A 13,908-nucleotide genomic window follows, 5' to 3' on the forward strand; every position below is an offset into this window, starting at 1 on the left:
TGTAGACATAATATGACAGTATTATGTGGGGACTGAATAGTGCTATTATGTAGACTTCATATGAAAGTATAATGTGGGCACTGTATAGTGCTATTATGTGGACATCATATGACAGTATTATGTGGGGACTGAATAGTGCTATTATGTAGACTTCATATGAAAGTATAATGTGGGCACTGTATAGTGCTATTTTGTGGACATCATATGACAGTATTATGTGGGGACTGAATAGTGCTATTATGTAGACTTCATATGAAAGTATAATGTGGGCACTGTATAGTGCTATTATGTGGACATCATATGACAGTATTATGTGGGGACTGAATAGTGCTATTATGTAGACTTCATATGAAAGTATAATGTGGGCACTGTATAGTGCTATTATGTGGACATCATATGACAGTATTATGTGGGGACTGAATAGTGCTATTATGTAGACTTCATATGAAAGTATAATGTGGGCACTGTATAGTGCTATTTTGTGGACATCATATTACAGTATGTGGGCACCGTATAACACTATTAGGTGGACATCATATGACAGTAAAACAGTATGTGGGCACCGTATAGCACTATTATGTGGACATCATATGACAGCTTTTTGTGGGCATTGTATAGCATTACTATGTAAGCAGCATGCAGTGGCATGTCAACCATTGGTCAAAATTACTGCTATTGTAAACAGTTAAAAATTACAAAAAGGAAAATGAGCCGATGCAAAAGTTTGGGCACCCTTGGAGATTTCTATGATCAGATAGCTTTGATCAAGGTTTCAGACCTTAATTAGCCTGTTAGGGTTATAGCTTGTGCACTATCATCGTTAGGAAAGGCCAGGTGATGCAAATTTCCCAGCTTTATAAAAACCCAGCCTCCTCTAACCTTGTGCCAAAAAACAGCAGCCATGGGTTCTTCTAAGTAGCTGCCTAACACTCTGAAAATGAGAATGGTGGAGGCCCACAAAGCAGGAGCAGGCTACAAGAAGATAGCGAAGCGTTTTCAAGTTGCCCTTTCCTCTGTTCGAAACGTAATTAATAAATGGCAGTTATCAGGAATAGTGGAGGTCGAGATAAGGTCTGGAAGACCAAGCTAAATTTCAGTGAGAGCTGCTCATAGGATTGCTATAGAGGCAAATCAGAACCCCCTGTTGACTGCAAAAGACCTTCAGAAAAATTTAGCAGACTCTGGAATTGTGGTAAAGTGTTCTACTGTTCGGAACACCTGCACAAATATGGCCTTCATGGATGAATCATGAGAAGTAAGCCTCTCCTGTGTCCTCACTATAAAATTCAGCATCAGAAGCACTGTATGCAAAAGAACATCTAAATAAGCCTGATGGAGTTTGGAAACAAGTCATGTGGACCGATGAGGTAAAATAGACTCTGTAGCCACCACGATCAAAGGAATGTGTGGAGAAAAAAGGGCATGGAATTCCAGGAGAAGAACGTATCATCAACCATTAATCATGGGGTTGGATGAATCATGCTTTGGGGTTGTGTTGCAGTCAATGGCACAAGGAACATTTCACGGGTAGAGGGAAGAGTGGATTCCGTAAAATGTCAACACATCCTTGATGCAAACATAACACCATCTGTAAATGGATAATGATCCTAAACATACGTCACAATCCACAACAGACGACCTCAAAAGGAGCAAGCTGAAGGTTTTACAATGGCCATCACAGTCCCCTGATCTGAACATCATTGAAAATCTGTGGCTAGACCTGAAAATTGCAGAGGAAGCAAGACGACCCAGGAATCTCACAGAACTGGAGGAATTCTCCAAGGAGAAATGGCTGAAAATCCCTCAAACAAGAATCGAAAGAATCTTGTCTGGCTACAAAAAGCATTTACAAAACCACAGCAACAATGGCCGCCACACAGCACCAACACCAAATGAAAGGTGCCGTGTGGCGGCCAATGTTGATGCGATTTTGTGCTGGTGGGTTAGCGTGGTCTGAGGTCATGGGGACTCAGTCTTGCAGCATGGGCACTGTGAGGCACCAGGCTGCCCGCTCTGCTGGTGCATTGTCGATGCTGCGGTGGTTGGCGCACGACATCGCTCCTTTAAGGACCCACTGAGAAGTTCGCCGTGACGTGGCAGTGGGCTTCATGCAGTCTGATCAGAATGTTAAACTAAGAACCTCATATTCAGCTATATATATTTTTGCTTAGCGACATTAGATCAATGTATGATTTTTTGGAGGTTCGGGGCATGCTCTTTTTTCAGTGTTTTTATGTCTCTGTATAGCGTTTAATTTTAATTTTATTCACATGTAGACAGACAGCTCACGCTGACACTGATTCACCCTGAGTCTGCAGGACAGCTAGAATTTATTTGTAACTTGATTGGGGCTTATCCACCATCCGGACTATCCTGCGTTGCAACCTTTCATCAATTTTTCTCTGCCGTCCACATATAGGGAGATTATCTACAGTGCCATGGGTTGTAAACTTCTTGATTATGTTGTCCACTATGGAGAAAGGTACATCAAGATCTCTGGAGATGGACTTGTAACCTTGAGATTGTTGATATTTTTCAATTTTGTCTCTCAAGTCCTCAGACAGTTCTCTTCTGCTCTTTCTGTTCTCCGTGTTCAGTGTGGCACACACAGACAAACAAAGATTGAGGCAACTTCTCCTCTTTTTATTTTGTGGTGTGATTTTCATATTGCTCTCACCTGTTACTTGCCACAGGTGAGTTTGAAGTAGCATCATGTCCTTGAAACAAAGTTGTTTACCCAAAATTTTGGAAAGCTGACAACAATTTTGTCCGGCCCATTTTGGGGTTTTGTCGGAAATGATGTCCAATGTGCCTTTTTTCTGCTTTTTTTTTTTTTTGTATTGTTTCAATACAAACAAATGAAATAAACATGAGTAATTGTAATCTTTTTCTGGGGCATATCTAGCACTATTATGTAAGCCTCATATGACAGTATTAAGGGGGGCACTGTATAGCAGTAGTATGTAGAAATCATATGCCAGTATTATGTGGGCACATTATAGCACTATTACATATGCATCATATGACAGTATTGTGGGGGCACTGTATAGCAGTAGTATGTAGAAATAATATGCCAGTATTAGGTGGGCACATTATAGCACTATTACATATGCATCATATGACAGTATTATGGGGGCACTGTATAACAGTAGTATGTAGAAATCATATGCCAGTATTATGTGGGCACATTATAGCACTATCACATATGCATCATATGACAGTATTGTGGGGGCACTGTATAGCAGTAGTATGTAGAAATCATATGCCAGTATTATGTGGGCACATTATAGCACTATCACATATGCATCATATGACAGTATTATGGGGGCACTGTATAGCAGTAGTATGTAGAAATCATATGTCAGTATTATGTGGGCACATTATAGCACTATCACATATGCATCATATGACAGTATTATGGGGGCACTGTATAGCAGTAGTATGTAGAAATCATATGTCAGTATTATGTGGGCACATTATAGCACTATCACATATGCATCATATGACAGTATTATGGGGGCACTGTATAGCAGTAGTATGTAGAAATCATATGCCAGTATTACAGTATGTGGGCACATTGTAGCACTATCACATATGATCATATGACAGTATTATGTGGGCACTGTATGGTGTAATTCAGCACTCAAATGTACGGTAGTATTATTTATGCACAGAAGATAATCTGATTAGTATATAGCAGTATTTACAGTCCAATTTCGTCTATCCCAAAAATGTGAGCGCTATCCGCTCCCCACTCATGTATGTTTTACACAAAGACATTTACAGGGCTCGGTCCAGCCCTTATGATAGTATGAAGAGATAATATCAAGTATCTTATGTATTAATCTTCTATCTACAGAGCACTGGAACGAATTGCAGCCACATTGCAGATCAACAGAAAGCGTTTACAAAGTCATTTCATCTTTTTGCCATGAAGGAAAAGTTATATGGATTCTGCTTTACCGTCCTGTATCTCCAAACATGTCAGTAAGAAGTCGTCACGTTGTATATAACTCCCTGCCATTATATAGTTACATGGCCTCCTTTATACCCCATTCCAATCTTTCCGTGGACCCCTCAAGCTCCGTGGACTCAGTGGTGCCGGCTCAAAGATACCAAAAATATTAGAAAAATAAAATATTAACTGATTGCTGTTTTGTTTCAGGTCTCTCGTCAGCGCTCCGTGAAAAAATCCTAGCGGAAGTTGGAAATAAAGTTTCTCTCCCTTGTAGTAAACCAACCGGTGGGGATATCGAATGGTTCAAGGAGCAAAAAATCCTTGGATGTAGAAACAACAAAAGATTCTTCGGTCAGGGAGCAAAAGGTAAAACTAATATGGCAACCACAGTTCAGAAATAGTTATGCATGTCCAGGTTACAAACAATATTTACTTCTCCTTTCTTTTGCTTTTTTATCCTATATTCCAAGAGCCTTTTTTTTTTTGGGGGGGGGGGGGTGATATAGCCGTAAAAAGAAAAAAAACATTTGTTGCGGGATTTCATTTTTACAGTGAGAAATTAAATGTTTATTCCATTACACAGATAATTGCAGGTATTGCGATATTACATTTATTTAGTTCTTTTATGTGTTTTGTTTTTTTTTTAAAAGCAAACACTAAATAATTTATTTTAAAAGTTCAGACATCAAATGGAGGCGTCAATCCCAAATATTTGTATTTATTTATTTCATTTTATTCATAGAATGAAAAAAAAGGAAGAAATAGAATGGTTTTTTTTATTAAGCTGTTTAAAATTCTGTTAAACAATTTTTTCTCCACTAGGAACTTGAACCTGCGACCACTTGAATGCGCGTACAATACGCTGCAATACTATTGTATTGACATTTTAGTGATCTTTTATTAAGCCATCAGCCAATAAACAACCCGATGATTTCTTCATGGAGGGGATGATGGGGAGACAGAGAGATCATCCTTCTCTATGACCACTTAGATGCTGCAGTCGCTATTGACTCTTGTATGTAAGAGTTAAACTGTCTGAAACGTCACATGTCAGGGAAGGGCTTAATAGGATATATATTCATAGGTAAGATATAAGAGGTTTGTTTTGTTTTAAAATTCTTTTATCTATTCAATTTTTATTTTTCAAAACTTCCCACGGGTGGCCACATTACAGACTCTTCAGTCCTGGATTGTCTGTATAGACAGGGTAGCAGGGTGGGCACTTTGTGGCAGTTGCAATCATTGGGAGTGAAGGAACAGAAAATATCACAGTCTAATCAGTCTCTAGGAACTTATGAAGTAAATCTGTTTATATAGTGTTACTGTCCTGCTGCATCAGGTCCTCTAGCTGCACAGTTGTCATCATCTTGACTATGAAGCGACTCTGCACATTCTGTCCCAATCTATACAGCAAAGCTGACAAGTGAGCTGTTGAAAACAGGAAGCGTCCACCTATTCTATGTGAAAATGGGAATACTTAAATATTTTATTCTATGTGGGTAATGAAAAAAAAAAGTAAATATTTTATGGTGAATGATGTCAAGCCACCGTAGTTCCTGGACATCATTTACAAACTGTTGAATAGAACTTTTTCCAAACTTTTTCCAAACTTGCCCAACAGGACATGGACAATATTCACAGTGAAGTTATCTTGTCCATTTCAGATAAACAACGTTACAACATCCCATGCCATGAAGCCAATCACCTAGAGGTGACGGAGCTCAGGACCACGGATTCGGGAACTTACACTTGTAAATATCTAAACAACGTGATCAAAACCGTGGAACTCTTCATCTTTCAAGGTGCGTCATGAGTAGGTTTGGGTTTGGTTTAGGGTCTGAAATTTATTTATTTTAGGTCTAGGGTCTGATTTAATTTTCAAGCCTAAATTAACATGGACCAGAGCCAACAGAGCTCACTGATTGGCTGCCGTGCTGTCTAAGTGACGTCAGCGCCGCCACTAATAACACTTGTACTTAGGGCTTTGGGTCTAGGTTTATTTTTAGGGCCTGGGTTGGGTTAATTTTGTTTTTGGTCTGACGTCTGAATTAATTTTTGGACCTGGTTTAGGGTCTAAATTTACTGTGAGTCTGAATTATTTTTGGGGTGTGATCTGGGGTCTAAATCAATTTTTTGGGGGGGTCCGGTCTCTAATCTGAATTGAAGGTTGATTTATTTTACTGTCTGATATTTTAGGTGGGAATTAATTTTTGAGCCTCTGGTTTGAATTCATTATCGGGCCTGGGGTCAGAATTCTTTTTGAGGTCGGATCTAGGGTCTGGCATTATTTTGTTGGGGGGTACCAATGCCTCTTTACCCATATGGCAGATACTGTGTGTTGTCCCATTCCTGGCCCGGATCATCTGTCAGGTCACTTTGGGAGCGAGACCTTCACAAAGGTGTCTTTTTAAAGTGCTGACTTTGCTTGCTCTATGTTCCTTCTCATCCTATCTTATTTTTTGTTTTCGGCAGTCTCCGTATTCCCTTCTACCAATCTTCTCCTATCAGAAAACCTGGAGTTGGATCTGACACCATCATCAGTTCCAGGACTCAAAGTGTCGTGGGAGAAGAATGGAATAGTGATGTCTAATGATCCTAAACTGGAGGAGAACAACGTGCAATCGAACGCTGTTTACGTGTGCCGAATTACGATGGATGGTGGAAACGAACTCAGCATCACCACACGTATCACAGTTTTTGGTATTGGGACCACACTCTTCCATCTCTATCCATTCCATAGGCTGCGGCCGGGTGACCACAGTGTGCAGAGCCGGAGCAGCACAGCTCCATACACTGCATAGTGGCCGGGGGTGGTACTGCAGCTCAGCTCCTATTGAATAGAATGAGAGATGAGCTGCAGTACCGGGAACTACTACACAATATAAGGAGCTGTACAATTACAGCTCTATAGAATGTGTACATCCGACCTGCTAACAGCTGATTGGTGGGTGTGCTGGGTGTAGGACCCTCACCGATCCATTATTGATATCGGATTGGTTGAATGTTCATGTCTACTCTGGGCAAAAGGTGGATTTCAGAATCTACATTCCCAATCAACCCCCAAAGCTCACATACCCTCCTAACCCCAGTGTAGGCTATGCAGGTAAATGATAAAATTCTCTCTGACCGTATCCACCACTAGAGGGAGCTCTAAGCAGCTCTCATTAAACTCAGTATTAAATCAGTATAAACTCCAATAACCTCAACTGCCCAGTGAGGGTTTTGGGCACTAGAAACTCCCTTTCCCCAATTTTACCTATAATTTGGAGATTATTTTCAGAGTCTGTGTCACAAGACCCTTCTTAGATCTCCTTTGGATGATTTTTTGCAGGATTCCAGGACTTTCCATCCATAGTCTACGCCTCAGATAAAAGCCCGGTCACCCTTCCGTGGATCTTCACCTTTAACATTCGGAAAAATCCCATGTCCTCCGATGCCCACGTAGAAGAAGGCTCCATCAGTTACTTGTCCCAGATCCTCAGTCGGCTCAGTGTCACGGATGGTGCTGCAAGCTGGCCTAGAAAGAGTGATGAGAAGGAGGCGTCTGAGAAACCCAACGACCTGAGTGTTCATCTCGCAAAACCTAACAGTGGCAAATATCAGATGGAGATCCTTCTAAAGATCGGGGAAAGAAGGAAGAAGCTGAGCAGGGAGGTGTGTGTGGCCGGCCTCACGGGTAAGAAACTTCCAGATATTTCTCCAGGAGTGGACTTTTAGTATTTCAGATTTTGTGTTGGGGTCGTAATGTTCCTGAAAACAGAAAAATTCTGTTCAAGCTCTATTTTATTATCTCAGATCCTAGATTTAGTACTTTAAAGCTGGCTCTGACTTATTATCTCAGAGCCCTGGTACAGAAACATAGAGCCCTGACACTATCTTAGAGCCCTGATTTATATTCTCCAATCCCTGATTTGTAATCTAAGAGCCCTGGCTTATTATCTCGAAAGGGCTAGTTTAGTATCTAAGAGCCCTGGCTTATTATCACAGGACACTGACTTATTGCCTCAATGCCCTTGCTTATCTCAGAGCCCTGATTTAGTATCTTAAAGCCCTGACTTATAATCTAGGAGCCTGGATGCAGCATCACAGAGCTCTGACACTATTTCAAAGCTCTGATTTACTATCTCAAAGCCTTGACTTATTATCTTGAAGAGCTGGGTTAGTATCTCAGATTTTTGACCCATTATCATAGTGCACTGAGTTATTATCTCAGTGCACTCGCTTATTATCTCAGAACCCTGACTTATCTCAGGTCCCAGACTTATTAGCTCAGTGCCGTCGCTTATTATCCCAAAGTCCCGAGTTATTATCTAAGAGCCTTTATTTAGTATCTCGGAGCTCTGTTATATTACTTAAGAGCTTAGATTTATTATCCCAGACATTGATTTATTATCAAAGCTCTGATTTATTATATCAGGCTTCAGATTTGTCCCTAGACCTGGTTTAATAGAGAGTAGCCTATTATGTTAGATCTAAGTTGTTATCTAAAAGAAAGATCAGCTATAAGTACTAGGTGACTTACAGGATCATTATGGAGCCTCACATATCAATTAAATCCCTAATTTCTTAGGTCAAGCTCTGAATTTTCATAATACTCAGACTACAGACATTCCCTTTGAGATAGCATAATCAAGAGTGGTCTATTATGTCAGAGCTGGCTTATTATCTCAGGGAAAGACAAGCTAAGACAGACCTGACTCATTACATTTAAGCCAGACTTATCATACCACAATCTTACTTATTATCTCAGAGATCTGAACTGGGAGCTGACTAGAATTAGAGCTGGCTAACTTTTATCACAAAACATCTGCTATATTTCTTGTTTCCTGACTTACCATGGTAAAGCATCAATTATTATCACAGATCCCTCAATTAATCAGAGCCTCACTTATTGACTCAGACTTCACTTATTATCTCAGAGTCCTGACTTATTATTTCAGAGCCCTAACCTATTCTCTCAGAGCCCTGAGTTATTATCTCAGGAGACTTCATTTATTATCATAGATCCCTCATTTATTTTCTCACTGCCTTCACTTATTATGTCAGAGTCTGACTTATTACCTCAGAGTCTTTACTTAATATATCAGTCTTGACTTAATATCTCTGAGTCCTGACTTATTATCTCAGTCTTCACTTATCATTTCAAAGCTCTGTCTTGTTGTCTCATAGCTCTGACTTATTATCTCAGTCTTCCCTTAATACCTCAAAGTCCTGACATATTATCTCAGTCTTCACTTAATATCTGAGTCCTGACTTATTATCTCAGTCGTCACTTATTATTTCAAAGTTCCATCTTATTATCTCAAAGCCATGACTTATCTCAGAGTATTCACTTATTATCTCAGAGACCAACTTACATATCTAACAGCTACAGCATACTTGTGATCCCAGAGCCCTGATTTATTGTCTAAGAATACAGTAAATCCCTTGGAGCTGGTTTAATGGAGAGAAGCCTATGATCTCAGATGATCTGACTTATCATCTCACAGCCTTTCCTATTATCTTAAGAGACAGGTTCCATATATAAAAATGGAATTTGCATCAGAACGTGAGCTAACATTTAAGAAAAAGCCCTTCTGCCGTTCTCCTGTTGTGACTGCTATCGGACATCTGAATTCCTCTTCCTGCAAGGGCTGTCACTTGACAGCTGCAGCCAATCAGCAGCTGCTGGTGGGCTGCAACCTTGACATTTGGAATGCGCTAGAAGAAACAGTGTGATTGGCAGCAGCGGTCCCACTGGCATTACAATATTCATCATTATAAGATAGGAACTGCCCCTTTAAATTATAAATCCTGACTTACTATAATAAAGTCTATCTCATAATAAAAATATATATAAAAAAAAACAAATTATCTCAGAGCTTTTCGCCTTGTATCTTAAAAATGACTCATCTTCACGCCTTTTTTTATTGTGATTTTTTTTTTAATAGTCTAGGAAAAAAACATTTAAAAAGGGAATTTTCTTATTTTTTTATCTTTTTAAATGGCACGGCTGATTTTTTTTTTTTTTATGACTTTATCAAAAATGAAAACTATAATTCAAAATGTCATAATAACTTCAATTGGAAGTTCGTGAGAAACACAATTCTTACCAGCACAGCAAAAATAAATGTAAGAAGTACAGAAGAAGTTTCCATTAAATGATGGCCGCTCTTCTATCATTTCCATGGTTACGGCCGCTACGAGAAAGAAATAATTAATAACAGCAGATCTGATCTCTCACATGGCAAGATGAGGTTACCAAGGCTGCGGCCGACACAAATCCTAATTCTAGAATCAATTTTCTTACATGTAAAATAACTGGTGAGCATTGAGGAAAACGGAGAAGATGATGGTAAGAAAAATGTTCTCGTTATTGAAAACAAGAACCTCAGACACTTTGGGGTATGTTCACACCATGGACATTTTCAAATGGATTTTTTTGTAAATATTCTGCAGGAAAAAAAATTCTTGATGCCGCCACTAGATGGTGCTAAAGAGCTTGTATGCAGTGAGCTCCCCCTAGTGGTGGCTGCAGGTAGTCAGACTCCCCTCATTTAACTCCATGTCTTTGTAAAGGTGTTAGAGCTCTGTATCAGAAGAAGAGGAGCAGCGGCGACTTCCATGAAGATACATTAGGACATTAAATAGAATGGAATTTTATATGTATTTAGGTTAAAAAAAGAAAAAAATTGTGCAAGGGCAGAAAACCCCATTAAGTCAAACACAGTCTAGAATTTTTGCTTTCTTCTTTTCATCTTTCGCTCATCTTCTTGGCCCTTGTGTAAGATCTAATGTCTAAGTCACCATTCATTTTCATAGTATCCAAATCAGAAAGTGACGTCAGCATGGACGCCAAGGTCCTTCTCTGCTGCACTATAAACTGCATAGACCGCAACAAGAAGCTATGCTGGCATCAAGTGAAGACCGAACGTGAGACTTGTGGACAAGACGGGCAGAGTTCCCTGACCGAAGAGCTGACAGCTGGAGATGACACTAAGACCACCTGGACCTGCAGCGTCACTGACGGGAAAAACTGGCTAATCAGTGCCAACGTGACAGGCGGCTCGGACCTAAGTATGTCTTACTCTGCACTTTAAACATATAGTGGGGAGTATTATAGTAGTTATATTCTTGTACATAGGAGCAGTATTATAGTAGTTATATTCTTGTACATAGGAGCAGTATTATAGTAGTTATATTCTTGTACATAGGAGCAGTATTATAGTAGTTATATTCTTGTACATAGGGGCAGTATTATAGTAGTTATATTCTTGTACATAGGGAGCAGTATTCTAGTAGTTATATTCTTGTACATAGGAGCAGTATTATAGTAGTTATATTCTTGTACATAGGGAGCAGTATTATAGTAGTTATATTCTTGTACATAGGAGCAGTATTATAGTAGTTATATTCTTGTACATAGGGAGCAGTATTATAGTAGTTATATTCTTGTACATAGGAGCAGTATTATAGTAGTTATATTCTTGTACATAGGAGCAGTATTATAGTAGTTATATTCTTGTACATAGGGAGCAGTATTATAGTAGCTATATTCTTGTACATAGGGGGCAGTATTATAGTAGTTATATTCTTGTACATAGGGAGCAGTATTATAGTATTTATATTCTTGTACATAGGGAGCAGTATTATAGTAGTTATATTCCTGTACATAGGGGGGCAGTATTAAAGTAGTTATATTCTTGTACATAGGGGGCAGTATTATAGTAGTTATATTCTTGTACATAGGAGCAGTATTATAGTAGTTATATTCTTGTACATAGGGAGCAGTATTATAGTAGTTATATTCTTGTACACAGGGGTAGCATTATAGTAGTTATATTCCTGTACATAGGGAGCAGTATTATAGTAGTTATATTCTTGTACATAGTGGCAGTATTATAGTAGTTATATTCTTGTACATAGGAGCAGTATTATAGTAGTTATATTCTTGTACATAGGGGGCAGTATTATAGTAGTTATATTCTTGTACATAGGAGGCAGTATTATAGTAGTTATATTCTTGCACATAGGGGCAGTATTATATTAGTTATATTCTTGTACATATAGGGCAGTATTATAGTAATTATATTCTTGTACATAGGGGGCAGTATTATAGTAGTTATATTCTTGGACATAGGGAGCAGTATTATAGTAGTTATATTCTTGGACATAGGGGGCAGTATTATAGTAGTTATATTCTTGGACATAGGGGGCAGTATTATAGTAGTTATATTCTTGTACATAGGAGCAGTATTATAGTAGTTATATTCTTGTACATAGGGGGCAGTATTATAGTAGTTATATTCTTGTACATAGTGACAGTATTATAGTAGTTATATCCTTGTACATAGGGGCAGTATTATAGTAGTTATATTCTTGTACATAGTGGCAGTATTATAGTAGTTATATTCTTGTACATAGTGGCAGTATTATAGTAGTTATATTCTTGTACATAGGAGCAGTATTATAGTAGTTATATTCTTGTACATAGGGGCAGTATTATAGTAGTTATATTCTTGTACATAGGAGCAGTATTATAGTAGTTATATTCCTGTACATAGGGGCAGTATTATAGTAGTTATATTCTTGTACATAGGGAGCAGTATTATAGTAGTTATATTCTTGTACATAGGAGCAGTATTATAGTAGTTATATTCTTGTACATAGGGAGCAGTATTATAGTAGTAATATTCTTGTACATAGGAGCAGTATTATAGTAGTTATATTCTTGTACATAGGGAGCAGTATTATAGTAGTTATATTCTTGTACATAGGAGCAGTATTATAGTAGTTATATTCTTGTACATAGGAGCAGTATTATAGTAGTTATATTCTTGTACATAGCGAGCAGTATTATAGTAGCTATATTCTTGTACATAGGGGGCAGTATTATAGTAGTTATATTCTTGTACATAGGGAGCAGTATTATAGTATTTATATTCTTGTACATAGGGAGCAGTATTATAGTAGTTATATTCCTGTACATAGGGGGGCAGTATTATAGTAGTTATATTCTTGTACATAGGGGGCAGTATTATAGTAGTTATATTCTTGTACATAGGAGCAGTATTATAGTAGTTATATTCTTGTACATAGGGAGCAGTATTATAGTAGTTATATTCTTGTACACAGGGGTAGCATTATAGTAGCTATATTCCTGTACATAGGGAGCAGTATTATAGTAGTTATATTCTTGTACATAGTGGCAGTATTATAGTAGTTATATTCTTGTACATAGGAGCAGTATTATAGTAGTTATATTCTTGTACATAGGGGGCAGTATTATAGTAGTTATATTCTTGTACATAGTGGCAGTATTATAGTAGTTATATTCTTGTACATAGTGGCAGTATTATAGTAGTTATATTCTTGTACATAGGAGCAGTATTATAGTAGTTATATTCTTGTACATAGGGGCAGTATTATAGTAGTTATATTCTTGTACATAGGAGCAGTATTATAGTAGTTATATTCCTGTACATAGGGGCAGTATTATAGTAGTTATATTCTTGTACATAGGGAGCAGTATTATAGTAGTTATATTCTTGTACATAGGAGCAGTATTATAGTAGTTATATTCTTGTACAAAGGGAGCAGTATTATAGTAGTTATATTCTTGTACATAGGAGCAGTATTATAGTAGTTATATTCTTGTACATAGGGAGCAGTATTATAGTAGTTATATTCTTGTACATAGGAGCAGTATTATAGTAGTTATATTCTTGTACATAGGAGCAGTATTATAGTAGTTATATTCTTGTACATAGGGAGCAGTATTATAGTAGCTATATTCTTGTACATAGGGAGCAGTATTACAGTAGTTATATTCTTGTACATAGGGAGCAGTATTATAGTATTTATATTCTTGTACATAGGGAGCAGTATTATAGTAGTTATATTCCTGTACATAGGGGGGAAGTATTATAGTAGTTATATTCTTGTACATAGGGGGCAGTATTATAGTAGTT

The 13,908-nt window shown here is 38.0% G+C and overlaps 1 protein-coding gene across 1 annotated transcript in view; it reads left to right on the top strand.

Moving 5' to 3' along the window:
- Positions 1–3,859: 3,859 nt before the first annotated feature.
- The window catches only part of CD4 (CD4 molecule), a 38,509-nt gene continuing 28,460 nt past the window's right edge, over positions 3,860–13,908 (top strand). Inside the window, exons 1-6 of the mRNA XM_073552960.1 lie at positions 3,860–3,983; positions 4,166–4,324; positions 5,623–5,760; positions 6,431–6,658; positions 7,290–7,634; positions 10,760–11,014. Coding sequence (XP_073409061.1) covers positions 3,932–3,983; positions 4,166–4,324; positions 5,623–5,760; positions 6,431–6,658; positions 7,290–7,634; positions 10,760–11,014 — 1,177 coding nt within the window. The 5' untranslated portion in view covers positions 3,860–3,931. The remainder of the gene's footprint in view (positions 3,984–4,165; positions 4,325–5,622; positions 5,761–6,430; positions 6,659–7,289; positions 7,635–10,759; positions 11,015–13,908) is intronic.

The sequence above is a fragment of the Dendrobates tinctorius genome, unplaced genomic scaffold (genome assembly GCF_039654945.1).
Source record: "Dendrobates tinctorius isolate UK_male_01 unplaced genomic scaffold, ASM3965494v1 ptg000196l, whole genome shotgun sequence".
In the NCBI taxonomy this organism is placed as follows: Eukaryota; Metazoa; Chordata; class Amphibia; order Anura; family Dendrobatidae; genus Dendrobates; species Dendrobates tinctorius.